This window comes from Liolophura sinensis, chromosome 6 (genome assembly GCF_032854445.1).
Source record: "Liolophura sinensis isolate JHLJ2023 chromosome 6, CUHK_Ljap_v2, whole genome shotgun sequence".
In the NCBI taxonomy this organism is placed as follows: domain Eukaryota; kingdom Metazoa; phylum Mollusca; class Polyplacophora; order Chitonida; family Chitonidae; genus Liolophura; species Liolophura sinensis.
Genome location: NC_088300.1, coordinates 9907207 through 9934967, shown reverse-complemented (window position 1 = coordinate 9934967; position 27761 = coordinate 9907207). Strand labels below are relative to the sequence as shown.

Below are 27761 nucleotides of genomic sequence, written 5' to 3'. Positions count from 1 at the left end.
AATTAAAGAAACAGTATATGTAGTTTCAAGATAAAGTGGATTGGAGTGTCCACTTTACAGTTCATCTCAATTTCTTACATAGTTATACATAAATTAAATTCTAAAATTTGTTCATGATCTCCAGGAAAGATCTGCACACATTTTGTGTTGCTTATCTTGAATCCAGGTCACCTTGAATGTTTGTCCTTTCTTTTTTAAGCTGAAAATTTCTCTGGCTTAGAATTAAATATTGACTCTGTGATAGATTCTGGCTGGCCTTGGGGTGAGCATTTGTTTGGAAAGTTCTTCCTTCGTTGCCAGATTATAGAATGTGAATGAGTTGCATCACCTTGTAGCCAAGTCTACACAGACTTCGTATTGAGTCCACAGTGGTGTGAGATGACAAACATGGGCTAGCGACAGAGGGCTGGGAGCTTGCCATTGGCCTTTTCCCATTTGCAGGCCCCAAATCTTGTGTTGATGTCCCCTGTTTATGTACCGCTGTACATGGTAAGGTGAGGGTTTAAAGTGACATGTCACTGGATTCATTATATTGGCAAGAGATGCAGTAATTTGTAGTGCTGCATCTGCAGGCTCATTTATACTTTGTAGTATAAAGAATGTTAAGAGCCCTGTAAGCATTAACATATACATGTACATATGTACAAGGAAGTTGTGTATTACAAGTGGTGTCTTGTGGTCTATAGCTGCTTTGTAATGTTGTTGATGGTTATAGGTGTATATGCATGTAATTCTCATCTAATTCTAGTCCACCTTAGTAATAAGTCAAACTTTTGACATTGTTGGTCAGTGATTGTCAGTAAAATACAGGCTGTGTATTCTGTAGCAGTTTTTGTATGGTTGGTGCAGGTGTACATTGTATGGTGTGATAATGTGTAGCTCCAGCTGCTGGTGCCAAGCCTATTCAAGAGTTGCCGTGCTTTCTTGATCAAGACAACAGTGTTGCCATTCTACCTTGAGTAATCAGCATCCAGGGTTATGTGAATGATAAATCTGGTAACATGTCAAACAGTATCAGTGCAGGAGGAGCCCTCTAGCTCAGTCATGACTTGTGTGTGGTTGCATCTCATATGTAGGCTAATCATAAGGCCTGTTGGCAATACCACACCAGCAGTTACAAGGCATCACAAGGTATTGAGGGGTACAGTCAGCTGTGTTTGTCCTTTGATAAGCTTTGGGCAGATTAGAGGACTTTGACCAAGAACACCAGGAGTTTACATTAATAATAACAGACTAATACCATCAGGGCATTGTAACTGTCAGAAATTAATCACAACTTCACATCAATGTTGCGTGGGCTCCAGACTTAGCAAGGATACAATCTGTATTGACCTGTCTTACACATAACTGATATACACGTATGTGCACAACAGGGTTGTAATTGTTAATGTTTACAGTTACTTGTCCAGGTTATCTTTGGTTCATATTGAAAGAATTGAAGACTTCTCCCAAGTTCCTATTTGCATTAACATTAAATTAGATAATGTTTTGTGTTAACATCAAGTGACCTCACTAGTTCAAATGGTTTAAGCACTGGCGTCATGTAACTATCGTGTTCTACACCAATAATGTTACCCGTTTGACAGTGGCTTTAATAATTTTATAAACTACATGTAACAACTGTAGTTCCGATATTGTTAATGGTGACATGTCTGTGATCCTCTATCCCACATTTGTACTTTGATCAGGTATCTTGTGTGTTGTAGATTCAGCTGTCTGAATATGTTTCCTGTTTATGTTAGATATTTGGAAAATAATTTTTTAAAATTGGGTGAAATCCTCACAACATTGTGCTAATTTATTTTACAATCTAGTTATTTTTGCTTTGTTTGATGATGAAGATTAAAATGCAGTCTCTCCATTGAGGAAGGCCATCATTTAAACTGAGCCACAAAGAATGTCCTGCTTTGATCTTTGAAGAAGTTTGAAGTCATGGTCACTTACGTTGTCAGAGTGCACTGCGGATAGAAAAATTGATCGTGTCACGGCAACTTAGAACTAAACATGGGCTTGTGTGACACCATCCAATCACACAGGTGCTTCTTGGCTTATTTCCATGAAGACAGTCTGTTAGGCTGTCCTCAGTTGGTGCACAGGTTCTTTGATCTTCCTGGAATTCCAGATTGGTTGGGTAAAGGTTATCATTGAATGACTGCAGATTTTTGGCTTGGAACATTGCATGTGGAACCTGCTCATATTGAAAGAAACATGATTCATGACTGAAAAGGTTCAGAGCTATCCAAAGAAAATAATGAATAAATTGCAAAATCGTGTTGTTTTTTTGATATGTGTTGATGAAGTTAGGCTTTTTTCCAGGCTTGATATGGTAACATAGCCTAACTGGCTTAACTTAAATATTGATGATGATTTAGGTAGATTGACGAATATCATGCCTTAATCACACTCCATTTCATCTGATTAAAAACCTTCCAAGATGCTCATTTGTTTTAAGTTACAGCAGTGATGGATGCAAGCTAGCTTTCTCAGGCCCTGAGTTATGGCCAAGATTAATGCCAGTGTCTGCTCCATACTCACCACTGATGAGAAGTCCAGAACTTCAGAAGAATTATGATGGATGACATTTGAGGAGTCTAAAGACAAATTTTGTACATCTGTAGTTTACAGTTATATTTAAAGTACAATGATTCCAAAAATGTTGTAATTTGTTTTCAATGCTGTTCATCATAACAATGCTTTGAAGGTTAACCTATTCCTAATTACTCACAGATTTCAAGATCATTAAGAATTTACAGGTACATTTATGTTTGTCGCTTGTGACCCAAAAAAATTTTAAAGAGGCAGTATGTTTGTGGGGTTAATCATGTCTTTATACTTGCTGACTTTTTTTGTCAGAAATCGTAGAAAAACATTTTATCGATACATACATGTAGATGTATCTTGAGAAAGGAAGTTTCTCCCAGTCCGACCATTGACCAGATTGGTCGTATGTTATGGTGCATTAGACATGAGGGTATAGTCATTATAAAAAGCAGAGGAAAGTTGGGGGCCATGGGCAGGCAGCCTGGCTGAGGTCATATGAGGTTTCTAGCAGAGATAACCTGAAGGGCTGACCTGCCACTGTTGCCTGACAGTCATTAATCCTCAGGGGTGCATTAGCCCTGGGGTCCAGTCACTCCGGGATTGCACTCCTTCAGTCCTGTCCTCCTTACACCATAAAAATGAATGCTCAGAATTTGAAATTTGGAATATATTTTCTACAGTTTTTTTATTATTCCTGAAGCAAAGACGAAGTACCTTCAACAGTACATTAACTGTCTGTATTTGATGTGCAAGTGCCATTTGATAAGAGTGGAATGGTTGAATGACCTTCAGAAATATGGAACAGTTGTTTTGTGAAGAGATCCTCTTCTGTATTTTCTCTTTGCCTAAACTTACTTCAAGGTTCAAGGGGAACTTGGTGAACAAGTAATAAAAGTCATGTAGGGTGTGTTGTCTGTCAAATTTCTATGCCTGAGCCAATGGGAAAAGCCTGCTAACATATTGGTGAGGTATTCAGGGTATTTCATTCAAACTGCCTATATGTGCAAAAATCCCCACACACTGACAAGTTTGTTTACTGGAACCTTGTTAAAATTAGACTGGAGAATTTTAGAAGAAAGCAGGGAGTGGAATAGGCAGGTTGTAAGCTGAAAGGCAGGCTCCTGGGGCTTATATCTTAGTCTTGGTGGTCCATATGCTCATACAGGATCTTATAATGCTAGATGAAGGATTTTATCATGCTAGCTGTAGAATACAGGCTTATTACACTATCTGAAAGATACATTTATTTACTAGTATTTGATTTGTGTTTTACGCCCTCCTCAAGAACATTTCGCTTATACCACGACAGCCAGCATTATGGTGGAAGGAAACCCGGTGGACACCCACAGCTATCCGCAGATTGCTGGCAGACCTTCCTACGTACGGCCGTAGAGGAAGCTGAAAGACACGGCTTACCTGTCATGTTACCTGAAGGATACAGCCTTGTCATGCTCGCTGAAAAATAACCTTATCAGAGTGATGACGGTGTTGTACATGCCACTATTAGGGAAATTCAGAGCTACATGCATTTTGCCGATCTCTGCCAATGTATCTACTTTAAATGGCTTAAAATCTCAACCAAAATGTAAAGTGCATTTTTAGAGGCAAATAAGTCATAAAATATTATTTCTGGTGCTGAAATATTAATATTTTGGTTAACATCCTGTCCCAAAACAAACCTCAAAATATTCAAATATCAATAGAACTCTCAGGGTGAAGAATGATGAGCAACTTAGTCACAGTTGAAATTTTAAGTCATTTACAGTTCTCCTAGAAGAAACTATTACTTCACTTGATAACATAGTAACTTTCACAATGGTACAAGTGTATACCTATACATGAAAACTTACAAATACTGTACTGTTTCCTGGCTCAAGGAGCAAAGCAATCTGTTGACCTTTTGGGTGTTGTTGATAAATTTTCAGTAGTGTTTTTCATTGCAAATAAAACCAAATGCAAATCTTTAAAGTTGAGCTGGCTTTATTGCGCTGGCTTTTGCCCTGAATGACATTTCCTTACATTTTAACCTGTTGACAAGTTAACTAGTTTGGGATTTTAGGAAATCATTACCTTGTCGGGACTAATGAGGTTATACGCACAATTTTCCTAATCAGGAACATTGGCAGTGTCAGCTGATTTCTTGAAAGAAGTCTTTTACCTTGATCCCTGAATTTTGGTCTTCCCATGTAGATGAATGGTGTGGCCAATACAACAATACATGTACATCTGAATGATCTTAAAATTAAGTTCACATGCCCATGTGCTGTTCCCTTTAGTTACACAATTTGCCTTCTTCGACTGGTGTCAAGTCCAGCTCATGCTGGCTTCCTCTCCAGCCATATGTGGGAAGGTCTGCCAGCAACCTGCGGATGGTCGTGGGTTTCCCCCCGGGCTGTGCCCGGTTTCTGCCCACCATAATGCTGGTCGCCGTCGTATAAGTGAAATATTCTTGAGTACGGTGTAAAACACCAATCAAAAAAAAAAAAAAAAAATCTTCGACTGGTGTTGCTCAAGGCAGCTTTTGGCTTATGAGTTTAGGTGAAACGTTGCCTTCCAAGGATCAAGTATAGTCAATTAAGGGGGAAATTGATCAAGAGTGTGTCCAGGGGCTGTGGTCATTGAGAAGACACGATGGCAGAATTCACAAAAACGGAACAATTATCGTAAGGCGAGGCAAAATCAATATGAAGCACTCTCCTGTGCTGGTGGACTATAGCTGTTAACCAAACTCTTCACCCACTGATAGGTAGCACAGAGAACATGTTCAAAATTGCCCTAACTTTCCACAGGTCGCTGCTAAGTGGATGGTTTTGACTTAATTGAGATATTCTGGCCACAGACTGTGCTGGTTGATTTTTTTTTTTTTGCCTTCAAATTATCTTTCTTCAGGCAATAAGTGCTCAATGCAGATTTTCACCAGCTAATCCTGGCCAGATGTGGCAGAGCTCATTCGAATGTAGCCACATTGTGTACATGTATTGTAGTTTTACTTCTCCTGAATATAGCTGCAGGACTTGGGTCCTGCTTTCTTAGATGATCACAGTAAGAAATGTTGTTTGCTTATCTCAGAGCAGGCCTTTACATGTAATGTGAATCTGGCAATCCGATTGTCATTATGACTCCCATAAACCAACACTACCAGAATCTGCTTGCATTGTATCAATACATTGTTTCATATCATTAAAGTTATAAACATGACATCCCTAAAATCTGCTTATTTTTATATGCATTGACCCCTTGACTTGGGACTGTATATTGGAACAGTGGCTTTGTTGTGTTAGATTTGGACTAAATTCTGGTGGTTTTCCGCAAAAATTGTGTATGAGAATCTGTTTAGATTATTGTGAAAAATGACGTGATAAAGGTCTGGAGAGTTGTAAATATATCTGTTTTGCATATCTGAGATACCCTGCATGTTATAAGTAGATCATTACGTGCATTGCTTTCTTTCAAGGTAAAATGCGATTCAGTGATTTGTTTTCAGTGACATAAACATATCTGGAGGCTGATTCTGTCTATGTAGGCTTAAACTCAGTTAATTAGTTGTCTGGGGAAAGTGGGCATAGGGTGGGGGTAGGTGTGGGGGTGGGGGCAGCATGTAAGTGGGCAGCTAAGTCCAAGGGCTGGGGATGCTAATGGTGAGGAATGTAGAGAGCCTGCAGCAACAATGATCCTATCAAAAACTGAACCTTTAATCAGGCTTGCTTTGCCAGTAGTATGCATGAATTTCCATATGTGAGGGAGACATTACTGGGGATGAGTTGGGGGTTTCAGAAGCAGTTAGAAAATATCCCTGTGGTCAGCAGGGAGGCAGGGAGGCAGGGAGGCAGGGAGGGGCATGGCAGATGGAGTTTCTACTGTTGTCATGGAAATAAGAGTGAAGCCCTTTGTACAGCCTGGCTTGTGCAGACAAAGAACCACAAGGACTATCAGGCTAAGAGCTGATGTGCATCTGCACAAGAGTTTATTAGAAATCACTCCCTTCATATGCCAGATGCTATTTACAGGGAATTTATTCTGCAAATTGAAATGAAAAAGCTTATTATATGCCTCTGATTATGACCAATGTTGTGTATGTTAACTTTGTGTTGGTCTGCATATGTTTCATAACAGGAATTTGTAGGTTGATGTACAGCAGACGTCCTGAAATGCTGCATTCGTCTTCACCTGTGCTGCTTCTGTTCAACACTTTATTGTTTAAGTTTATGTCTGTTTTCCACACTAGAAAATACAAGCCTCGTAACCATTAAATCAAGCATGTAGATATGAGAGTTTCAAAGTCAATAATCCTAGATCAGCCTTTTAACTGCCAGTTTTGAACATCACTGAATATGTGTTATATTTAAAAACATGTACAAAAGTGATGATAGCTATGATAACTTAACTGTTTGAAATGTTCAGATCTATATGAAATTACAAAACAATAAGGGTGAAAATTTATGACAGGATGAAGTGTAGACGGAAGTTATCAGTGACTTCCAGTAAGTAAAGAAGGAAATAAACCTCAGTGTGAAGCAAGCTGCATGATTACATGTATGTGTACACAAAAGCATCACTTGATAATGGATGGACGTTGGAGAAGTCTGAATTGTAAACATGATATAAAAATAGATAGATTGGTTCATTTGTGTATGTAAGACCCTAACCACACTGTTTCATTATTGCTTGGTATTTTCTGAGTTTCCTTGCAAAATTTAAAAATGGTACTTGCTAATGCCTCCCTTGGCACTCATCATTGAGAGGTTAGAGCAAGAAAACATAACTGGTTGAACGGTGTCAGTATAATGTGACTGGGTGGGGTGTCATGTCTAGTGTTCTTGGCATGATACTTCAGTGGCAGAAGCACTTTGGTGGCGTGGACTCGCACTGCCACAAGAAAACACAGAATAGGTACACACACTTAATGACTCCTCGTCGTTACATGACTGAAAAATTGTTAAGTATGACGTTAAGCCCAAAGCATGCATACGTACATACACCCTTTCAAAATTGTTATGATGCTACTCCATTTGGTTGTAGTGATTTTATGGGTACACTAATCTTACTGAAATCCTGCTAATCTCAGAATTGTATGAGTAAGGTGGTATTGGTCCTTTGTTACATTTGATCCTAGAGAAGCGCTGTCCAAAGTCTGACACCAGAATCTGGTCTGAGCTTTCCAGATGTCAGCAATCAGCCTGCTCCTGGGAGGTAGGATCAATAGTGCCAGGTTTAGAAGACCTGGGACCAGTTTAATATCATCTGTGGCTTGTGGCTTGGACATTTTAGAGAATCTAGCCAGTCTGTCACAGACTTAAATACTTGATGGACTTTTTGTCTCGGTCTTGAATAGTTTTCCCTAATGTCCCGTTATTTCACCTTGATAACATTGAATCTTAGGCAGATGGTAGACACAGGTGATTTTCTACTGGGTTAACGGTCACCTTATAGGTGTTTAAACTGATAACTACTAAACCTAGCTCATGAAAAATAAATCGATTGCTTTAGAATTTGTCAAATGAACCAATAATAAGGCCTGTTTGATTTCACCCAAAACTGTTTTTTCATATTACTACATGTACATGCAATTCATGGTGTCCATGAGACAATTAAAAAAAAATGATTTTGCTCAGCATTACTGAAATAGTAACTTTATATATGGAAAGGAAAACTTTAGTTTTAAAGGGAATTTTTGTTTGAGAAAAAGTGTGCCGAAAATTGTTGGGAAGTTTGGGCCACTTTCACAAAACTTCGGAAGTTGTATTTCTCGTCATTTATGGGAAAAGTTACAAAAAAGAACGATTTACAAAGTTTCATGAAATAGAGCTCTCATGACCATCCCCTATTTGACACTGACAGTATTGATCGCTGCATGGTACTGCTTGCAGAATTGCCCAGTATTCCCTGGAGTTTACAGGCTATCTGCTGATCTGGTTATCAGATATCATTGCACAAACCTGCCATGTCAGCATGTCCAAAGCCATTAATTTGTGATCAGTTCCACAGAGCACCTGGCAGATACAGGGCAAAACCTAGCAGACGTTTACTGCTCCCTGGATTGTTGCCATCTAGATGTTTTTTTCTGTTTATTTTAATACCACAAAATTCATCACATTTGACTTTACATCTGTAATGAAGGATTTCAATGAAGTAAAGTCTCTGTAAGATACTCTTTCTTGACTTTTAGGAATGACATACATGAACATCAAAGTTTTGTTGCCTGTAAATAACTGAAGTTTGTAAAAATTGTTATAAATAGAAGGGTATATATGTCACACTTAAACCATTTCACAGAAAAAAAGGGGTGTGGGATTTGGGTGAATTTTTGAAGGCAGTTACTAGGGAAAGCAAAGTTTGTTACTGTGGAATTTTATATTACTTCACTAGACCGTTGATGGAAAAATGTGGAATTTTGTCTAACCCCTGTATAAAATTGCAAGGACAGCCAAGTGTATGGAATTTTCTGCAAACAGTTGATGGGAACAGCCAAGTGTGTTGGATTTTGTGTGACTTCTTCAGGCAATTGATGGGAACAGCCAGGTGTGTGGGATTTTCTTCAAACAGTTGATGGGAACAGCCAAGTGTATGGATTTGTGTGACTTCTTCAGGCAATTGATGGGAACAGCCAAGTGTGTGGGATTTTGTGTGACTTCTTCAGACAGTTGATGGGAACAGCCAAGTGTGTTTGATTTTGTGTGACTTCTTCAAATAGTTGATGGGAACAGCCAAGTGTGTGAGATTTCATGTGACTTCTTCTCTCAATTGATGGGAACAGCCAAGTGTGTGTGATTTTGTGTGACTTCTTCTGGCAGTTGATGGGAACATCCAAGTGTGTTAGATTTTGTGTGACTTCTTCAGGCAATTGATGGGAACAGCCAAATATGTTGGATTTTGTGTGACTTCTTGAGGCAATTGATGGGAACAGCCAAGTGTGTGGGATTTTGTGTGACTTCTTCTGGCAGTTGATGGGAACATCCAAGTGTGTTAGATTTTGTGTGACTTCTTCAGGCAATTGATGGGAATAGCCAAGTGTGTTGGATTTTGTGTCACTTCATCCAGCATTTGATGGGAACAGCCAAATGTGTGGAATTCCATGTGGCTCCATTGGGCTACTGATGGAAGGTGCTTTGACTTTGTGCAGGCAATTCATGGATAGTCATTAAAGTGGAATTCTGAATGACTTTTTCAGTTGTTGATGAAAATAGCCATTGTGTGGAATTTTGTGTGACCTAAAATGGTTGGTTGTGGTGTACAGTACATGCATGAGATTAATGGTGGTGGGATAACAAGTATATTTTCATGGGCAGTGATCAAGTCATTATCAGCTTCATCAAAGAGTCTACAGAAGGGTTTGGGAACGTCCTGCTAGGATTTGTGTGGAATTTTGTCATTCTGTTTCATATGGGATCACTTTCCTAGCATTCAGGGATATGTGCCTTCCTAAAGCTATTTGTACAGCTTGTTAAACTTCAGTCTAAAGATCCATGTATTCTGTATGAAATGAAGATTAAAGCTTTGTCTGCAGTATGGTCTCAGGTAAGGTTTATTTGCTTTCAAGTGTTATCTAGGTCTAGGAGTTGATCTGTTGCTCTATCAGATAATAACTTGTTGGTTGTGCCATCATCTGGAAGCCATTAGAGCCTACTCATGTTTGTGTTCAAGCACAGAGGTGTGTATATAACTAGCCTGGAATGTCAAGTACAGGGCAGAGGGTGAGATTCAGTTTGGCCTGAAGTTTGAGTCTTGAATTTTCCAGTACTAGAATGTCGCCAATTTTGCAACAGACAAAGTCTCAAGTGTTGTCTCATATGAATCTCTTTTAGAAATTGAGGCTACCATTCAAAACTTGTTGGTATGGAATGTGAAATGGGACATCAGAGGCCTGTGTTTGCACACATCTAAGCATGGTTTTATAGCTTAATCTTGGACCATAGAAATTAATTTTTCACCACTTCATAAATGTAATCATTAATGTTAGGCAGTGTGAGGAGGTTCAGGGTTGCCTGAATCAGAAATGACTGTGTGGAGTTGGTTCCTGGTCATTACCATTAGATGGTTAAGCAGACAGTATTTGTCTTTGATGTGTTCTTGTCTATCTATGTAGTTAACATCTCTATCTGAAGCTGCTCAGGGGGATCAAGTGGGCAATGGTAAAGAGTGTTGAACCATGTCAATCTCAGAATGGGGGGTTAAAGCTGGAGGCTATTGGCTGAGTGCTGGCAGGATGGTGATAGTGGATGGGGATACAGGCTGTTGTAGGAGAAGTTTATGGGGTGTTGGTTGGGCCAGCTGTGAAATTAGACAAGTGATTACTTCAGCCTTCACGCCACTGAGGCCATCCAAGTGAGGACTTTATCTGAACAACCATGTTTCTCTCTAAGGTCTATGTAATTCCTAATGCTGTAGTGCTGTGGAGGTGCTGATGCCCAACGTGGAAGTAGAAGCCCAGGAGAACTTCATGTCACTCACTGCAGGGAGTAGGGCTGTGTGCATCAGACAGTCTCAATCTGCACACAGTTTGGTGATCCATGAGCAGATTAACGGAGTGCCCAGGAGGGCCATTTGCAGATCTCTTATCCTACAGTGTGGATCCTATTGTAGATTAACTGTTGTGCCGTAGACTTGAGGGATAACCTAGAAAGGTAGCTCCTGTGCTAACGAAGGTTATACTGTGGGTTGAAATGGTACAATGGAGAAGTCACGGATAAAGTTCTTACATATATACATGGAACCAACTTGTGTAGTATTCCATACACTTGTAGACACATACATATCATGGGTCAGCAAAACATTTGTTCTCAGTTGCTCTGTAAATGAATTGTTAAATATCTCATTTTGTTGTTTGTACATAATTTCACCTTGACACTCAGTTATTCACCCGCCAACTTGTCTCGTATGTCTTGCCTATATTCTCAAATGAAAAGATTTCTTATATCTGTTTATAAAGGAGTTGAGAGGATATTTGAAGTGTAAATTTCTTGATGGGGCTTATTAAGTGTAAAAGTATAATCTGTTATGGTATTGGTGAGGTATGCCGTACTGGACATCCATAAATACGTATGTAGATTGTAGAGCACTCTGTCACAGTTTTAGTATGTGTGATACAAGCAAGAATACTAACATAATAATAACGCTTTATTTTCTCGGGAGATCAATTAATTACAATCCAGCCTCATCACTCATACACATGCTAACACAAAAAGTTATATATATATATAGTATGCATAAAATGTAGATAAACTTAGTGATACAAGGTGGTCAGTGATTACACAACATGTACAGTTTCACAGTTAATGAAAACAGAGATATTTTGAGCCAGCCATGATGAAGGACATCACCACCCATTGATCACTGTCTGCTGAGAGAGATACTGACCAGAAAACCAATCATATCATCGATACCTTCACACCTCTTCCATTTTATGTACCGTATTTCCGCAACCTTTTCGCAAGGAGCCGAGGCGAGTTCAGCTTGCTGCACGATGTCACAACTCTACTACATTGCCCTGACCGATACGAACATAAAAGCCCATGCCGCGAGTAGCTGCATGTGGGACTAACGTGTTTTCACACCACTGGTCACTTAGCAGCAGGCAGCGCAATGGGTGGTGTGGGTATAAACAATGCTCGTAGGGCTACAGGCTAGGGGTGAAGGCCCCCAGTTTTAACTGGTGTCATGCAAAGATATATGACGAAACTTGAAAACTGCACAGCTATCCAGTTAAATGTACAATTTCATGAAATTCTCGAAAATTCCCACTTTGATGTGCTGTAAATCAATGTCAAGTATGATAATGGCCGTTACATGATCTTGATGAGAACAGCCAAATGTGTCATATTCCAAATCAGTGAAATCGAGGCGGTCTAACAACTTTGACGAGTATAATTAAAACGGTTTGGTACAGGTGTATCAAACGTTTTGGTGGTATTTGATGCTGTACTCAAGAATATTTCACTCCCACGACGGCAGTCAGCATTATGATTTGAAGATTTCATTAAGTGGCGATCCTAAATTCATTGTGCACGAGTTGAACATGGTGTTCACCTGTTTGTAATTGGATGCCCATAAACAGCTTCTTATTGCAACAGTCTTAAACGTATTGGTGAAAGGCTATTGCCATTCGCCAGCACATTTTCTAGGAACTCACAGTCACGTGTGTCAAATTGTCTTACATGTAACTGACAGCTTGCAGAAATCAACATTGACCAATGAGATGAACTTATTTTCATTGACCCGCCCCTTGGAATAAAGTTTGATCGTGAAATCTCATGCCAAATCTAGACTAGATGACGGGAGTTCAAATTTTTACACATCGTCATGTACCTGGTGACGATTACGACTCTTAATTACAACTTTCAGTTTGGCCTTGATACTAAACCATGTCAGTAACACAATCATACAGGGCCTCTGCTGGTTGATGTATTATAATGATGTTCACAACATGTAATCTGTTTAGCACGGGCAAAACAACAGGTGGTCGTCTCATGTCTCTTGCTGTGATTGATGTGTCCCACAAACTATGCTTGAACTGAGCAAAGTTGCGATTTGCAGATCAATACCACTCTGCTGTTAAAATTTGAATACACTCTGTCAGATGTAGATTGACATTGCCTCAAAATTTTCATGCTAAGAATGCTAGCCTATTGTTAGGTCATCAGAGCCTACATTGGTAGTTGTGAAGACGTGTACATGCATGTTCTAATCTCATGCAAACAAACTGGGTGAAAATGAATTTTCTTTCGATAACAATCATATAAAACTAAGGCAAATGTCCATAAGTGGAGGCTTGTGTTTAAAAGTGTTTTGTTCAACCTATGGAAGCATTAAAAATCACAAATTTAACATTCAGTTATAAATATTTTAGATACAGGCAAACATTGTTACTTTGATTATCAGTTTAGAAACTTTTCGCTCTACATGCATCTTGTAACTATTTTCTGAAGAAAAGAAGAACGAGTCCAATCATAAAGAGCGTGCTTTTCAGAAGTGAATGTATGCATCAGAACTACTCATACAGGGATTAGGAGATTAAAGATGAGTGTTTAACCCTGCCTTTCATTAACAAGTCTCCATATCCTGCTAAAGATCACCATCACCATACCACACATGAGAATTACATGCGTACAAGAATTGACTGCTTGACACCCTTGAGTTCGGGGTCTACAGGGATGACAAGTGTCGTTTAAAATAATACACACAGTCGGGTATTATCAGCTCAGCATAATATGTAATTTTACAACAATCTCACATTTAACCATAGCTATAAATGGCTTAAAATAATGTTACATCTCTAACTGTTACAGTGTTGATGTCGAATAATCATTTAGGGTACATGTACATAAAACAGTGAATATGCCTGTTAGCTGTTACATGTCATGCTACACAATATGAGTACAAGTGTAAGCTGATCATGTTCTTACCTCAGTCATCCGTTATCATGTTCTCAAGGCTTTATGTGTTCATGGAGGTGATGTGTTGCTGCAATAGCAGGTTTGTGTATCACCTACAGAGTGTGTAAATGAAGACATCACCTGTGAAGAGGTTTGAGGATACATGCACATGTAGACCCATATGGATATCTCAACCTTCCCAACTGTCATGTACATTACTGTACACCACATTCTAACAAGCATGTTTCATCCAGGATAATTGATGATCATGTCGTGCTTGTGTCTGTTACATTGCTTGCCCTGTCTCTGTTACATTGCTTGTCCTGCCTCTGTTACTTTGCTTGCCTAGTTGCTGTTACACTGCTTGCCCTGTCTCTTACACTGCTTGCCCTGACTTTGTTACATTGCTTGCCCTGTCTCTGTTACATTGCTTGTCCTGCCTCTGTTACTTTGCTTGCCTAGTTGCTGTTACACTGCTTGCCCTGTCTCTGTTACACTGCTTGCCCTGACTTTGTTATATTGCTTGTCCTGCCTCTGTTACTTTCCTTGCCTAGTTGCTGTTACACTGCTTGCCCTGTCTCTGTTACACTGCTTCCTTTATCTGTCTTATCTTGCTTGCCCTGTCTTGATTACATAGCTTGCCCTGATATGTCATTTGTTCTTCACCTTTATAATACCAGCACATACTAAGTTTATAACATCTGGACTGGGTGAAAAGTATTGTAAACCTTGACGTACCGATGTTCAAGAGGCACTTAGCGCTGAATATTGTTTTTGGCTTTGTGGTAGCAAAAATCCAATTAGGCTTACCCAGATAGGTTCCATCAAGAATGTCTCTAGCGACCAAAAATTAAATATTTATTTAGCTTAAACAATTTGCCAAGTATCCTCCGCATTTAAACGTGGTTTCTCATCTCTATCATACCTTAATTCATGTATGCATGACTGGAGACTAGTGGATAGCCAAAAAGCAATGTTGCACTGATACCATTGTCTTAGGCATTTTGTTAGTTGTGTGCAGAACAGTCTTGGTGCTGTGGAGTAGTGACCTTACCCAGATTCCAAGGGGGATTATATATTCATTACATGTTAAGGAAGCCTTGAAAGAGTTTGTCAGCACCCATAGTAGCTGCTTAGCCTCTGCATGTAAAGATGTCTGCCAAGCTTCTAAAAGCCATTTATCCCTCAGACTGAAGTAGTTGTACGACACATTGATGTTGAATGATGCAAGGCTTCCTGCTTAATGGGGACAAGTTTAGTTATGATAACCCTCTGCCCTGCAATGCTTTAATCCTGAAGTGGCCTGTTCAGTTGTGGTTATTGAGTCTGATTGATTTACTGCATGAGTTCACTTTCATGTAAATTGAAATAAGATTATTATTGCGTAATTGAGCAATTTGAAATCTGGAGTGTACAAAAACATGTGAAAGAGCCATTATAAGCAGGAGAATATCACATTAGAAGCAGGAGAATATCACATTAGAAGCAGGAGAATATCACACTAGAAGCAGGAGAATATCACATAAGCAGGAGAATATCACACTAGAAGCAGGAGAATATCACATTAGAAGCAGGAGAATATCACACTAGAAGCAGGACAATATCACATTATAAGCAGGAGAATATCACATTAGAACTGTGCAATTTGATCACACATTTCTTACCTGTGAATATGTAGACTAGAAAGGATTGATGAAATGTATGTATCACAATCCGTTTTACAGGTGAATTGGGTTTATGTGTTTCAGTTGCAGAAATGCAACTGTTCGAAACTTTGACTTGTAATTGTTGGGTACTGAAGTTTGCTCTCGATTCTCTGTGTTATGGTACCATATGTTTACTCAGTAGACTAAAGTTAAGGGGTTTTCTTCAGCCCCCTAGCTATTTCTAGAATGTTTAGTTTTTAAAATATATTCACCAAGATAAATTGTCAATTTGGACCATGATGTTGCTTCAGCCAGTAGTCAAAATGGCCCGTAAAGCCCATCTTGCCTTTGGTTGCTGATTTCATATAGCCTAGTGAAAGTTCTTCCAAAACAGTAAAACTGTGTGTTTCCTGATACAGTTTCATAGATATGTCTGATGGTGATTAGGTAAATTTCTGACCTTTTTGTATGAAAACATGTACGTGTTGGCCTGATGGCACAGTTTAGAAGGTGTAATTACATCTCTCTTACACCACAGTTCTTGGTAATTGTTGATAGTTGGAAATGAATAATGTATAATTCCACAGCAGAACTGAGCATATCTCTCTGCAGTTTATTCTGCTCCTTCCTGTTTTCTTGATGTCCATACAAAAACGCTTGTGTGAAAGGTTAGTGTTAGGGACCACTCAATGGGCATACTTGCTCTTGCACAATCTTCAATCCAAAATTAGGTGGAACACTTTGAAATCATTGACCATGAAAGTGGGAAGGTGATATATATTATTAAGTAAATACTTTCAAGCTGTATCAACACTGTTTTTTTCTGGTAAAATTCAATTACATAATTTCTTGGAGGATTCAGACCTATTGAATGTTGCATGGTAGTTTTTGGAGGCATGAGTTTGTAAGGAGCTGATGGCATATGGCCTGTTAGATATAATGGGGTCTAAAAACATGATGACCTTGGAAGGTGGTTAAACTGCACAATTAAATTGATAATGTTTTATCTGTAAATGTTATATAGATCCATACATGTATGTATACATTAATATATCTGTTTCCATGTTTTTTTTGTTTAGGTTTGATTTTTAAATTAAAGCAATGAAATAGTGACATACAGAAATATGGTTATCAGTGTGTGCATTTTTTTTCTAGACATCTGTGGAGCAATTGAAAAGCAAGAACAGCATTATTAATTTATAAAAAAAGGACTGGACAAATCTTCTGCATTATTGACTGTTTCCAATGGTCTGGGGTCGTTTCCCTCAAGCCATTTCTGACTTCAATCAAAATTAAAAATCTTGCCACATTGCTTTTTTGATACCAGAAGTTTAAAGTTTGACAATTGTCTTTGGGTAGCATTTATGATGTGGTCAAGATTACAGTTTACCAGGCCCGAAAGCAAACTCTATATTCGTGTTTCAAATTTTGGCGTAAGTCAGTAATTGCTTTGTGGAATTGGCCCCTGATTGTGACCAATGCTTTGTGTAAAGTATGATATAGACAGCAGTACTCCATGTCATCGGAGAGGCTGGGTTGTGCGTGTCCTGATTGTGACCAGTGCTTTGTGTAAAGTATGATATAGACAGCTGTACTCCATGTCATCGGAGAGGCTGGGTTGTGTGTGTCCTGATTGTGACCAATGCTTTGTGTAAAGTATGATATAGACAGCTGTACTTCATGTCATCGGATAGGCGGGTTGTGCGTGTCCTGATTGTGACCAGTGCTTTGTGTAAAGTATGATATAGACAGCTGTACTCCATGTCATCGGAGAGGCTGGGTTGTGTGTGTCCTGATTGTGACCAGTGCTTTGTGTTAAGTATGATATAGACAGCTGTACTCCATGTCATCGGAGAGGCTGGGTTGTGTGTGTCCTGATTGTGACCAGTGCTTTGTGTAAAGTATGATATAGACAGCTGTACTCCATGTAATCAGAGAGGCTGGGTTGTGTGTGTCCTGATGTGGATGGAGGAGGACTTTATGAGAGTATGTACAGAGATAATCCAATATTCATCTCTGGTTGACTTGATTATCCACTGATGTAAGATGTAAGCATCACTGACCCTATGATGTAGTGTAGCCTGACAGCATATGGAGGAGGGTAAGGATGTCAAACCAACACCCCCAGGCTAAAGTTAGATCCATAACATCACAGGGATGACTCAATTATTCCTTGAACTACACACACAGGTTTAACTCAAACCTGTACATATTTGAAGTGATAATGAACAATTAATGTGTGAAACTTTGCAGAAGTGCTAACGACATCTACATGAGCCATCTGCTAGAGATCCTTTTTCAGCTGAATAGTGGCAGTTGTAGATATCTTCACCAACAGTGATTTTGGCTAGAGGCATCTGGCTGAAGGTACTTGGTTGGATATCTAGCTGGAGACCTTTACTGCGAGGACCTGTAGCTGGAGGCCTTTACTGCTGGGGTTTCTAGCTGGAGGCCTTAACTGCTAGGGTTTCTACCTGTAGGCCTATACTGCTAGGGTTTCTAGCTTGAGGCCTTTGCAACTTACTGACACATGTTACTTGTGCTCATTGTGGCCCAGGTCTTGATAGTTGGGCCAGAATCGCTACAGCTGGCATATACAGCTAAGGTACTTCTGCTTCTCATGGCTGCCAGTTTGATCAATATTTGTCTTCTGCCTTACCATTTCATTCCATAATGTTACTGATATCTAAATGACTACATGTATGTGGTGTTTTTGCATCAAAAGTGCATAGACTAAATGTTTCTCTGTTTTATTTTATAGTTTTTTTTTTTTTTTTTTACCTTTTTCTTTCTTACATCACACAGCTGTTATAAGTAGGCAGGGATTGGTTTTGAATTCTGGTCCTGTGGGAAATGTTTGCCTTTTTAAGAAATCAACTACATCACAATTCTAAAATCCAGTGTTGAATTGTAATAATGTATTTTACAGATGGTCAGTGATTTGCAGCTGAATTGTGGCTGACAGGTTGGACAGATTAGCCCTGATGATGCTGTAGTTTTAGTGGCTTTTGATCAGCATGACATGTGTACAGTACAAAGCTAGATCTCCTTGTCTTATAGATCAATGAATTTATGTATAATCTGTGCATGACCCCTGGTGGGGAGCCTCATCAGATCTAGGGAAAACACACTATTAGATGGTTTGAATTCTTGTCTTTGGAAATAAAAGGGTATTGATTGTTAGTGTAGGGTGAAGTGTGGGACTGTGGGGTGGGGTGGGGTGGTGTGGTTGTGGGGGGATAAAGGCTAATGATATGTAGGAGGGCTGTGGTCAGCTAGATGCTGGTGGGGTGGGGTAGGTAACCAGGTGTAGACCAGCCAATGACATAACAGTAGGGCTGGCAGTTAAAGGGTGTGCCCAGGCTGTGTGGAAGTCATCTGTTGACAAACAGAAGACTGTGAGTCACTGTGTCCAGTGCACTCTGCTCATAACTAAGCGTCACATACACATGCATGTGAGAAATATTCCTGTCCAGGCTAGGAATATACCTGTGATTACCTGAATTCAGCTCAGCTCTCTTTCACTACAGATATTTCTCAGGTGTGCTAGGATGTTACCTGTACAGCTGGCATGTACGATTGAGTCTGTATAGTATGCTTTACCTCTTTCAGATCAGAGAAGTTGCACAGCTACAAGGACCTTTGACCTCTGACACAAGAATTAACAGGTAAATTCAGAATGGGGAACCGAGCCAGCAAGAAGAGTAAGAAGGACAAGAAAGAAGAAGCTGTAGAGGAAAAACCAGAACAGGTAAGCTGTGGCAGAATAAGTGACACCTCATGTCCATTTGTGATATTATCATTATGCTGTATATGAGACTTACATGTTGCTCATGTTCTTTATTCTGTAGACACAGATAACAATAATAAATTTTACAAAATATGGTAAAATATTGTTAGTGTCTTATAAATGAACAAGATATCATAGGAAGAAACAAATCCTGCACCTGAGACATCTTATTATTTACCTGCTTTATTTAGGCGGTGTGTTGACATAAGGTGTGTCCAGATGTTCCGCTGATGTTTGACAACAGTTACATGCTGTGCAGTTATAAGGAGCTTTGTTGAGGAATTTCCCTTATTTTGCTTCTGAGATAGTGATGTTGATATTTGAGCTACATGTATATTTCATGAAGAAAATCCATTTGCGCACAAGGGTGTGGTTCATTTGTGATCAACCAGCCCTGATGGATCAGTTAGTAGAATGTCCATTTCAAGGGCGGTAGATCCTGGGTCGCGTCACACCTATGACCTTAAAAGAGGAATTTATAGCTTCCTTGCTTGGTATTCAACATTAAGGGGAAGTGCAGTGACTTGTTGACACATACCAGTATAATGGGGCAGCTTACTTACCGTCAGTAAGTCGTATGAGTGGAGCAGCAATAGGTAAAAGAATGGTGGAAATCTGTCTTGCAACAAAGAGGAACATTACATGCTCTCTAAGGTCTAGTTCGTCGTCATATGACTGAAAAATTGTTAAGTATGATATTAAACTCCAAGCACTCACGCGCTCACTCCCTCGCTCCATTTGTGACCACTGGGGCTAGCTCCTGGTACCAGATCTGGGTAATTTACTAGGCTTGTGCTGGTTTGGGGGATAATTGGATGAGATTTCACACAGATTCTCAGTATAGAAACATTTAAACACTTAGACCTATACATCTTTACATAACCTGCGGATGGTCGTGGGTTTCCCCCGGGCTCTGCCCGGTTTCCTCCCACCATAATGCTACCCGTCATCGTAAAAGTGAAATATTCTTGAGTACGGCGTAAAACACCAATCAAATAAATAAATAAATAACATCTTTACATCTCACCACGATCAATCAAATTCAGGATCGCGCTGTTTTAAGCGGAGGTAATGAAGTGATAATGATAATGATTTGATTGTTTGCCAAAGTGACTTATTTGACTGAACAAGAAGTGCATGTAAATGGTATCATGGGTACTGGAAATCCTGTATTAAGGTGGACTGTGGTCTCTAGGCTGGATACTGGTTTGCTCATTAAGGATTTACTGAGATCCTTGTTTGACTACTCTGCTGAAATGAACCAGACTGGCATCTCAGATAATTTTGGTTTATTCCAAAGGGAATAAACATTTAGTCTTACATGTACACTGAGGGAAATAGAGAGCACCATGAAATAGCAGTTCTCCTTCATTGTGAAAATATGTGGTATGTTTACACCGATCAGTGAAAAGAAATTACCACAACATATGAACAAGCTCACTTTAATCATTGATGTTGTCCTGGTGTATAACACCTGTCAAATGGTTTGTAATCTTAAACATACAGGCACTGTTGATGAATGCCCATTGAAAATTCAGATGTGCTTGAATTGAGATGTAATTTGTCAGCATTTGTACAGGAATAGCATCTACAGTGAACATAGTCTTTGCTGGTTGCGTGAAATTTCAGTAATTTGAGTTGGAGTAATTTCCCAATAAGCAAATTAATAAATGAATAAAAATGTGATTATATGTAATTGCTGATATTAATGAACACTACAGGGCCAGACCAGTGAGGGGCAGTCAGAAGACAAGAAGCCAGAGTGTGACCAATCCACTGGCAAAGAAGGGGAAGCAGGCACTAAGGATGGGGGTGGTGAAACTGAGGGGGGTGGGGGAGAGGCTAAGGCAGGAGAAGATAACTCTGAAACCAAAGCTGGTGAGACAGCCCCAGAAGTTGCCGAGACAGCCCCAGAAGCTGCCGATAGTTCTAAACCAGACTCTGTTGAAACAAAAGCAGCTGATAGGAATGAGGCAACTCCTGAGACGGGGGCAAGTGCAGAACCTGAAAATCCTTCAGAAACTGTTGAGAGTAAAAGTGCAGAGCAAGAACCAGCACCTGTAGAAAAGGCAGAGGCTTCTCCAGAGGCTGCAGCCCCAGAACCTGTTAAAGAGGAACAAGTTACTCAGGCACCGGCGGAGGTGGCCAGCGAGGAGCCATCAGCCCCTGCGGAGGAGCCAGCTGAACCTGAGGAGGCCGTACAACCCCCTCCACCGGAGCCTCTCCCAGTCCAGGACTCTCCTGCTGCAGCCTCCAGTGCTGAGGTTCCAGATGAGCAGGCTCCTGTACAGACTGAGGAGTCTCCGGCAGATGGGGATGCTCCTACAGCTGACGAGGCTGGGGCACCAGCTGAAGAGGAAGCCACTAAGGAGGTGGAAAGTTTACCATCACCACCCCCACCTGCTGAGGAGCCGGCACCCCCACATGAGAATGGCATCAATGGTGATGTAGCTGAAGAGGGCGAGAAGGAAGCTGAGGTCCCTGTGACCAATGGGGAAACTCCAGTAAGTCGACAGATACAATGTATAGGAAAAAGAAGATTATGTTTTAAGGGAAATGAAAAAAGTTTTTTTGTGTTTCATTTTTGATGGATATTTTATGTTCTTAATAACCGGTTTGTTTTATTCATATTTTGCGTCAATGGTATGAAATTTTTGGAAATGACATCATCGGTGAACTTGCTGGGGTAACAGAGGACCAGAAAATCGTTTTCTGGATTAGTTTCCCATGGTTACCAAGATACCTGATTGTACATTAGCTATACCATATTCCTATCTCTTAGCTACTGGTGTTTACTCCCTCTGTACACAGGAAACTGCTATAAGTAGGGGAGTTAACCATGCCACAGATAGCTAATGTAAATAGCTGTCTATTTTAGATAAACCATCTGGTCATATCAGAGATGATGTATTCTCAGTTTTCCATTGGCTGGTCAAGGAATTTACACTCACATTTGTACACCTCTTTATAGGAACGCTAGTGTTACAGAGTTTACAAAGAATTTCCTTGTTTACTTTTTGTGTCTTGAAAGTGTACATTTGTAGATTGTTTATGGCTAATGTGACTAAATGGTGCATGGAACTTCATACAATACTAGCATAGTAATGTTTAATCCAGTAGAAAAGAAATGAGCAAGTACATGTGCCACTTCTCAGCAGTCATTTTACATTAAATGTGCCATCCTGTAACAGAGAGCAAAAGGGGACATAAGCAATCTGAATGCAACACCTGGCATTAAGTCATAGTTATGGATACAAGTCAGCACCTGTCTTACCACCTGACTGATGATTGCTTTTTCCAGATTACCAATGGTGACAGTTATTCACAGACAGTTGAGTTTAAATGGGAACATGGGGGTGAGAAGGTTCTAGTGTCTGGATCCTTCAATGACTGGAAAGAGCAGGTGCCCCTTGAGAAACAGTAAGTTCTTTCCCACTGTAACATATGTCCACGGATATTTCTTGTTCTGAACCAGTCTTTACCTACTACATGGCTGAGTTGATAAAACCTTAGCCATTTTCTGAAGTGTTTGATTTATTTGTGCCATAAATGATTTAAAAACAGGAAACAGACATTTACAAATATTACTCTCAAATGTTTCTTTGGTAAGCATATATTGAAATATTGTAAATGTCTTGAATGTCTAAATATGTTTACTTCCACTCTCTTTGTCTGAAAGTGTTTTACAGAATCTTTCATGGGTATTTTGTGATCTATCATGATTTAGTGCACTTCTAGTTTTGGGAAGTGAGACATATTTCAGTGTTTCTTGCATGAATGCTTTTCCAGGGATGACATATTTGTTGGCAAACTTGACCTGGGGGTCGGCGAGTATCAGTACAAATACATCGTGGATGACCAGTGGCTAACCAACAAAAACCAGGTAAATAACAAAACTAATAGGCTTTATCTGGGCTGGACAAGCTCATACTACATTTAGAGTGGATTAAATTTGTTCTAGATATATGTGACTGGGCGAAAATGTCATGGCCACAATTGGAAGGCATATGGGTACAATACAAGCATGAAAATGGTGTGTTTCGGTGATGATAGCAAACCAAACTGACTAAAAACCCCAAAACCACATGCGGTGATAATGGACTGAAGCTATTTGTACATACTGTAAATCTTCAAAGTAGAGTATTGTGGTAACTTCAGCAAAAGATACATGATTCAGTATTTTGGTTTTATTTAAACTTTTATTCATTCTTGAAAATGGTTTAAATAAAACCATTTTTCAGTGGAATTTATGTATACAATTATTATGAAAATGAGGCTAAATATGATTTGTTTGTGTCATTAATGATGCAAGCTTCGCAAAACTGTGCAATTTATTTCTCTACACCTCCGTTCTTTCAGAATGTTTCAAAATAATGGTTGCAATGGCGGTTAAAAAGGTTGAAGAACTAGGGTACCTGAAGGTTATCAAAGACAGTCACTTCAAAGAAAAAAAATATTTTTGTATCCCAACTGTAATAAATGTGAAAAGTTTATTTATTCTGTTTATTTATTTGAGTGATGTTTTACAAAATAATGAAGAATATTTCACTTGTTTGATGATGGTCAGGGTTATGGGTGGACAGTGAAGAAAACCAGGAGAAAACTGACCCTATGACTTAGCCCTAGTGGGATTTGAAGCAGCTACTATACAACTGAGAAGCCAAGGAGGGCCAGGAGTGGGAAACATGCGATCATGGAAAAACTTGATTGCCACTGACAATACTTCTATCAGAAAGTGCTTATGCTTATTTGTTGTAAAATCTTGTCTTGTCTTATATCACTCTCCTACTTGCCTTTTTCAGAAAATAGTCTGTGCCGAAGATTCAGAAAATAATGTGATTGTTGTGGTGCAGCAAGCATGAGAAATCCTCTGGACATAGAACTCAAAGGGAGTGAAGCTTGGCATAGGACTGGACTGGATGGCTGTTACCTTGTGTCAAGGTGGAGTGGGCAGGGCAGGGCCGCAGAGTCTGAGTAGGAGCTGGCAATCATAGATGATTTGTCCTGCAACCCTATCCTGAGATGTTGCCTTTTTTCTTTTTAGTTTCAATATTACACGGCTTTCAATAATTTATGAATTTATTTTGTTATGTCTGAAGTGTAGTATGTTTGTGCATTGCGTAACACCCGTCTCACAAAAATGACAGGTATCTCACAGGCGTGCATTTCAGATTGTTTTCATATAAAGAGGTTTGCTCATAACGTTGTGTATACTGCCCAGGAAGCTGTATCAAAGTATAAAACATATTTATGATGCATTTTTTCATTGTCTTACAAAACCAATGTGGAACAAAAAACAAATAAATTGGACCATTTTAATGTTTTCAGATGTTTTTTCCTATTTTATTATGTTTTGTACAAGGACCAGTCTGATGCCATCCTGTCATGATAAAGCTGTGTATCGAAAACAAGGCCATATGAGAACCAAACATTTTCATACCAGTGGCAATGCATTGAAGTCTGTCATCATTATGAACGATTCCTCGGCAATGCTAAGATTTTACTTTATTTACATCCCCTCCTTATGTGTGTCTCATTTCATATGCTCAATGTCTCATAATCCCAAATACTCGTACTGCTGGGCCAGATTTTGTAAATCTTTTCAACAAACCGGTCTGTGCTACAGTTTTATGCAGAATATTTCTTCATCTGTGCTTTAAAGATCAGTTAAGTTCTCTAGTCATTTTTATTTACAATAATCTGTGCAGATGTATTAAAGCTGAAGTCACCATGGTGATTTGTACGGAATCTAGTCTAGCAATGTTGGTGCAGAATGTGCTCAGTTTGTCTGGATATGTACATTTGTATTTATAGGCAGTGACATAGCATTTTCTCTAGTCTTACATACTATTGCAGAAAATGTAATATTTTGTAAACTCTAAATTGTTTTGAGAAATATATACATGTATTTTAAAAAAATGAATTATACACACTGGTTGAGTTTTTCCAGAACTAAGTATTACACTCAGAATGTTGGAGAATCTGGCTTCAGAGATGGAAGTTATTCAAGGCATATCAGATTTTTGATACTATTTCTAAAGTGCAATAAAACGTCAGATGTCAAAATTTACCACATTTTCATATTCAACACAAGTGTATATGATAATTTGATTTAATTACAATCATCTATAACACACAATTGTTAAACATGGACTCTTTATTGGCCCACAACTCACCTGTTATTTTGTATCTATTTTGTTGACTTTTGATGGAGCTGAGTTCTGGTATGTTATGTACCAGCAGCACTTCCCCTGTCGTGTCTATGCTAGTGTCACCTGGGCAGACTCTGCTCCATTGTGTAACCCTAATGGAGAGACCCTCATTCATTGTACATAGCAATTACAATTATGTGACCTTAAGAATGATCAGAAAACCTTAGTGGTGAAAAGTCATGGGCAGATAACTCTTAAAAAGTTTTAGGAATATTGGTACTGCGAGTTCAAATGAAGATCTGAGCTCTCTGAATAGATATGTAAACCTGAGCTCAAAGCTATGTCTGAGGTTTGGGCAGCCCTTGTTGTGAGGAAGTAGTTTGTACTTGTATTACCTAACCAAGGATTGTCATGGTTTACATATCACAGTATGGTCAAAGGGGACTTGGGTAGTGTAATAAACTACATTGCCAGTCAGTGTAGAAGTTGATAATAGTTGATAAATTGACAAGCTGATGTCTTTAAAAGTGTAGCAAGATTTCACCCCAGCCTTTATGACACAACGCATTCAGCTGTGACGTTTTGCTCATGCAGTTTGTACCATACATTGTTGTCTGTCAGGACTTTTGTTGCATCTAAGTCGCTTTTATATATTAATATTTAATCCTTCTTTGTAATGGTTTGCGGTTTAAGCTTTTGTTACGCACTTGTATATGTACCAGCATATATATACTTCTGGATTAAAGGGAACAAGTGTACCAATTGAATACAGGGGAGACAACTTTGTTGTGAGACTGACTGTCCTTAACTTTAATTTTTTAACCATTTTGCACATAGAGAATTCAACGTGGTGGAATGTTCGAAAGCATAAAAATTTGATTTGTTAATCAAAATATGAATTATATGCATGCAGAAAGGATGTTTTTGCAGAATATGCCTAATATAATACCTTGACAATGTGCAGAAAGGTACATGTGCAGAAAGTAACTGCATGAATTACTTTTTGGCATTTTGTTTGTCAGTTGTGCATCATGGTTTGAATTTCAGAAAGTACTGATCTCGCATATTTAGGATGAATGCTAAATTATGGAACAATACCATTCTTCACAGAAAGTAATAATTCATTGTACAAAATTGCTTTTCTCACCCTTTGTGTTTGTTATGTACATGTACAGTAAATAGTTGTGAAGGAATAAAATAGTCATTTTCTACTCCATGTTGTTTTGCTCGTGTAATATAAATTCCTTAACAACCATTACAAAATCGTGAGTTGGCCATGATCACGGTGAAGACGTAATATATTAAAAAATATATTAAAATTTACATGGTTGAGATCCATAGCTGATGGCCTCTCATGAGAAACTATTTGATTGGTCTTGAACACTGTACTTGAGAATGTGTTCACAGGTGTGCTCAGGGCTAAGAGGCGAAAGAAACCGAAGTAAACCACTGCCCTTTGTCAGGTATGTGACAAACCACTTGATATAAACCTGCAACCAAGTATGTTACCTCATTCATCAGAGGCCAACAATGCTTGAGCTCAGTGAGTTCATCTGACCTACCCACTATGAGAAGTGTCTCGGTTGTAAGCCAGAAAAGGCTAGGCTAAATATAGGATACAAAATAAAGCATTATGGCAATAATGCTATATTTTGTTTGGACACACCTTCCAAACCAGCCTCAAATACAAGGTAAATGGAATTCTGAGAATCTGACAAAATGAACAACTTGATAATGGACAAAATTTTTTGTATACAATGAGACTTAAATGTTAAGTAGTCAGACCGCTTAATTTTTCAGGTTGCAAATGTGCTTAAGAATTCTCTTACAAGCAGTCGTGCAAGAGTCCAGTATTACATATCACAGTTTACAGTACGCCCAATCAAGTAAAGAATGACAAGAAAGGCCACTGATATTTTGAGTGTAATTTTAGTGTTTTTTCCAGTCCTCTTGCAGTGGTCTCATAATGCAGCATACTCCTGCGGTGTTTATGATATCAGACAGACGTTATTGTTACATCAGGAAGTAAATGACAAAGCTGGGGAATTTATTTTCCCAAAGCCCTAAATAAATATGTAGTTAGCCCCGAGTCAGGTTTCAGGTTTTATTCACAGGTACTTAGTCACTCCTTGTGCACACTACAGTGCATATAGAGAAATTAACATACTAGTAACTGAATTGTGTGTGATCTACAGTGATATATCAGCTTGAGTTTGAGTTGGTGCTGTTATATCAGCCAAGTTCATACCAGGAAGGTAGTGAG

General features: G+C 39.1%; 1 protein-coding gene across 5 annotated transcripts in view; it reads left to right on the top strand.

Moving 5' to 3' along the window:
• LOC135466692 (fibrous sheath CABYR-binding protein-like) overlaps window positions 1–26462 on the top strand; it is a 54490-nt gene extending 28028 nt beyond the window's left edge. For 4 of the 5 annotated variants that reach the window (XM_064744332.1, XM_064744334.1, XM_064744333.1 and 1 more), the window contains 5 exons: window positions 19169–19307; window positions 21068–21850; window positions 22648–22766; window positions 23136–23229; window positions 24149–26462. In XM_064744332.1, the coding sequence (XP_064600402.1) occupies window positions 19236–19307; window positions 21068–21850; window positions 22648–22766; window positions 23136–23229; window positions 24149–24208 (1128 nt within the window). In that variant the 5' untranslated portion in view covers window positions 19169–19235 and the 3' untranslated portion in view covers window positions 24209–26462. Of the gene's footprint in view, window positions 1–11090; window positions 11163–19168; window positions 19308–21067; window positions 21851–22647; window positions 22767–23135; window positions 23230–24148 lie in introns of those variants that run through there. The other variant, XM_064744336.1, reaches the window with a different exon arrangement.
• Window positions 26463–27761: the final 1299 nt, after the last annotated feature.